Source organism: Euprymna scolopes, chromosome 9, assembly GCF_053919585.1.
Source record: "Euprymna scolopes isolate OS-2025 chromosome 9, ASM5391958v1, whole genome shotgun sequence".
In the NCBI taxonomy this organism is placed as follows: domain Eukaryota; kingdom Metazoa; phylum Mollusca; class Cephalopoda; order Sepiida; family Sepiolidae; genus Euprymna; species Euprymna scolopes.
The window spans coordinates 38,806,459-38,811,143 of NC_136490.1; the positions used below are offsets into that span (position 1 = coordinate 38,806,459).

General features: G+C 30.4%; 1 protein-coding gene and 1 pseudogene across 2 annotated transcripts in view; both read right to left on the reverse strand.

The window, feature by feature from the left end:
• Window positions 1-464: 464 nt before the first annotated feature.
• LOC145284505 (polypeptide N-acetylgalactosaminyltransferase-like) overlaps window positions 465-4,685 on the reverse strand; it is an 848,687-nt gene continuing 844,466 nt past the window's right edge. For both annotated transcript variants that reach the window (XR_013868854.1, XM_080133386.1), the window contains one exon: window positions 465-831. Coding sequence is in view for 1 of the 2 variants with exons in the window: in XM_080133386.1 (XP_079989512.1) it covers window positions 682-831 (150 nt within the window). In the remaining variant the exon portion in view is untranslated. The remainder of the gene's footprint in view (window positions 832-4,685) is intronic.
• Window positions 4,327-4,460, reverse strand: LOC145285412 (U2 spliceosomal RNA; annotated as a pseudogene).

Consider the following 4,685-nt stretch of genomic DNA (forward strand, 5'->3'; position numbering starts at 1 on the left):
CACGTAAATACGTAATAATGTTTTCACCAGAAATGCGTTGGTTTAAAAGATTAATAATCTATGCAAGCACGGAATTTGTTTGGTATCCAAAGGGAATAAATCAATGGATAAAGTAAGCTTATTTCATTCCATTCCAACTGCTTAACTATTGCAACAAATTTGCAACTCAAAAATGTTTCTTGGAAACATGGTTAAATGTCGTCATCATCATTATCATCATCTGCATGACCTAGAAAAAAAACATAATCACAATCTTCCCTGCAAATTAAAAATAAAATAAAAGGGTCAAAAAAAAAAAAAAAAAAAAAAAAAAAAGCAGGTATTTTTTTCTTTTTTTTTTTCTTTTGTCTTTGCCGAAATGTTCAGTTCCCACAACTGAAAACTGGCACAAGATGCTTAAACATATTTTCTTCTCAGCGGTGAACAATTAAGGATTAAAAAAAAAAAAAATGTCCACACCACAATGTCATTGCGAATTTTATACAATTGTACAAATTGACTGACCATTGGATGATGAAAAGGTAAAATGCTGGCCAGCCAACTCTGATGAGAGGAGGCGGAGTTGGTGGTGCTCATACTATTATTATGTTGTAGTATGAAAGCAGATGGGTGAGGGGGTTGAAAGGAGAATATTTTTCATGGTGATGGAAGGAAAGGTAGGAGAGCAGTCCGTCTTCTATGTTAGTTAACAAGAAACTTCCACTGCTGTGTCCGTGCGGATTCGTCGCAAGGCATGGCAATGAGGCCTTGCGACTGGACATCACGACTGTCAATGCAGAGATTGTAACTTCGATGCTTGAACATATTCTTGCTGTGTATCTGGATCCATTTCTGAAAAGTTGAAAAAAAATGAATAAAAAAATAAAATAATAATCAGACAACTATCTTGAACAATCCCCTAATAATATAGATTATTAGGTGACAAACAGATACTGTCAAGAATTGTAAGTGTCAACTGAATTAAAGGAATAAATTGTAAGATGGTCAACATCAGGAAATTTGGAATATAGACTTTTGTCATTCATTCATTATATGCTCTGTAATTGCATTGAGCTTAATAAATGAATAAAGAATATTTCTGTGGAAATATTTTTATTCACTTCTATTTCCTTTTTATATATATACGAATCCTTATTTAACACACACACACACACACACACACACACACACACACACACACACACACACAGACATATATATATATATATATATATATATATATACTAGCAAGGGTACTCAGCATTGTCGGGGTCGACAAAGTTTCGTTTTTAACACACCTACTATACTAAGGATATCAATCATTTTCATCGTGGGTAACGTCGATCGATACCCCCCCACACACAACAATTTCAAAAATAAAAGAACAGATAAAAACATGTAAATGTAATCGCGCCCCCCCCCCCTAAAAAAGTATGTGATACCCTCTCCACCAGTTAAGATTCTAACAATAGTAAGAATCATTTATTTATGGGCGTCCAAAATGGCTACCCTCAAAAATATGCGAAGGGTAAGCGGTATTATATCGGAGCACACTTACACATTTCCTTTACCCTATCTCCCCTCTCTTTGCCGTTGATGGGCATTCAACAGTCGACCGAAGTGAAAGATTCCTAAGGAAATATCCTTATCTCTAGAAAGTTCTTCCACCGGCAAAAATAAAAATAAAATAAGATAAAAATAAGATTTCTTGAAAAAAAAAAAAAAAAAAAAAAAAAAAAAAACCTTTTTTTTCCTGTACTTTCATCTAACAATTTACGCTTTTCGTAAACATTTTTTTTTACATATTTTCTTTAATATATATATATATATATATATATATATATATATATATATATATATATATATATAATTTCTGTGGACCCCCCCCCCCAAAAAAAAAAAAATAACTTGACTGAAGAAAAAGTCTTGGAAAGAAAACAACAAAAAAAAACTTGTACTTACACCTAAGAATTTACGGTGAAAAAAAGTAAAACTTTTATCTTTTCTTGAAGGAAAAAAAAACAAAAAACTTTTTGTTGATAAATATTTCGCACAAAACAAAAAAACAAAATATATAAAATAAAATAAATGAAAAATATTTTCAGTCCTTTTAAAGGTAGGTTTTTGTTATTTGTGATTATTTACATTTGTATTTTTTCCGGTTTGTTTGTTTTTCAAGTGTCTGTTACAACGCTCGGCTTAAACCGATGATTGCCGATCTCACCCGATCCATGCTTGACGGGAATTCCCGAGAATCCGGGTCAAATTATGCAAGAGTATCAAATATTTAAAAATAAAGCAAAACATCTTTCTGTCTACACGAAATTATTTTTTCACGCTAGAAACGTCTTGCGATTACCAAATTAATTTATTTGGGAAGAGTTTGTTTTTTTATCTTTCGAACTTCGGAACGTATAAAAAAAAAACTCACCAGGGGAAATAACTTTGCTCGTTTCATAAAAAAATCGATGTCGGAAATAATTCCAAATAAATTTAATTAAATATATTATCAATATAATTGTTATTTAGAGTTGATGAAATAACAATCTTAAATAGAACACTTAAAACAACTGTATCGCTAGAAACTTAAACTAACATACAACTATTTAGTACAATTGATTTTCCTTAATATAATGAACAAATGAGGTGACCTCTTGATTGTATTTTTTTTAAAGAATCATACTATATATAGAAATAAATGAAATACTAAACAAACGGACCTTTTCTATATATTAATCAAATTGGGAACAAACAAACAAACAAACAGACAGGAATACGAATTTATATATATATATATATATATATATATATATTACTCATACATGTCATTAATATTTTTATTTATACACTGCAACATTGACATGCATTTTTTAAAATTCAATTTATAACGTTATATAATCAATTCTTAATGTTGCAATATTTTAAGTTATGAATTTATATTTTTTACTAGAATATCTTGTCCTTTTCTTTTCCAGTTTTAACAATTAGTCCTTTACTTTTCCATGTTTAAGCTTAATCATATTACATTTCATGCTCGTATTTTTTTTTATTGTAATATAGATATGTGTATGCGTGTTTAATGGAAAAATATCACCTTTAACTTTTGAGTGACATTTGAGACTCAACATTTGAGAAGTATGAAAAGTCCTTAAATAAGCACTTGAATAATAGAGTAATGAAGATTAAACCTTCGACCCCTAGGAGAGTGTCACTGAGAACTGAACTTTTACTTAATACTTTATACATGACGGCATGAGATCTTGTGGCCGATTCTAGCATGAATTTTGAAAGTCTTAAACCCATTTTTGTTTTTTAGATTTACAATCTTACTACACATTACTAAATAAAACTCGATTAATAAAGTAATTAAATGTTAGTTTCAGGAAGAGAGCTACTTGATCTCTGAAAGCTAACAGTTAAAATGAAAAATACCTTACGGATATTTTTATTGTAAGCTAAACTGACACGAAAGAGAAATCATTTTTTTCTAAAATTTTTTTTTTTTTTTTTTGTCATTCAATTATTAAATTTTTTTTCATTTGTAGCAGGTGCTTTTGATTTTTATTTAAACATTTATTTCATTAGACCAAAACCAATGGTAATTTTATTCCCAATTCGCTTTGAAAATATCAATTTAGTGTCTGTAACAAAAATCAATAACTGAAAAATATTCTTCAATATTAAATGAAAGACGATTTCTGATACGTTGATAGTTCTTTATTTTCAATAGAGATGAAATTAACGAAATAACACTGAGCTATACAGTCGACCAGAACCAGAGGAATTCTGATCCTGAAATCCAACAAGCCCAAGCAAAGATCACAAGAAAAAAAACTATAAGAAGATAAAGTGGATCATTGGGAAGAAGAAAATTATTTGGATTATTCGGACTAGTATTCTTATCTTCGGAGTTATTTTCACGACATTTCGATCAATATAACCTCCGACTTTTTCAGGTGTATCTTGTCAAACTTGTAAATCTTTCTGTCAGACCCAGGAGTCTGCACGAATTTTGAATGAACCTCTTTAATCTAAAGGGTTTAGAATGCTCTCATTCCGTTAGCCATGACCAGGTAGGAGTCACAAGTAATTGCAATTGTATGCTTTGTATCGCCCACATCGAAGATTGAACCTTCGAACTCCAAAAGAGTGTCACTTACAACTGAAGTTTTACTTAGTACTTTTTCCATTCCGCCACGGCTTCTTATGAACAATTCTAGTATGAATTTTTGGAGCCTTAAACCTTTTTTCTGTTTAGGTGTACATCTGACTACTAATCATTATACCTATTTACAATGCCTCCCCTCGGGACAGAGTTAGACACCAGGGTCGTTTTTTAACGCGGAGAAAAGGTACAAAAATAAAAATTGTCTCAGTCGTGAAGGACTGTTCCTCCACAGAAAGAAAACAAGAAATGGAAGTGCAGCATCTGAAGAACAGATACTACACTTTGATCTTGGCCAAAAGGCCAAAAAAAAAATAGACCAGTAACTATTACTATATATATATATATATATATATATATATATATATACATATACACACACTTTAAGTTCAAACTTTAACGGTTTTAAGACCAAAACTAGTTCAGACATTTTTTAATAAAGAAATATATTTATTTATTAAAACGTCCCAAGGATTATCACCGCCATGCGGCGTAAAAATAAAAATGATAAAAGCAAAAAAAAAAAAAAAAAAACACCTGG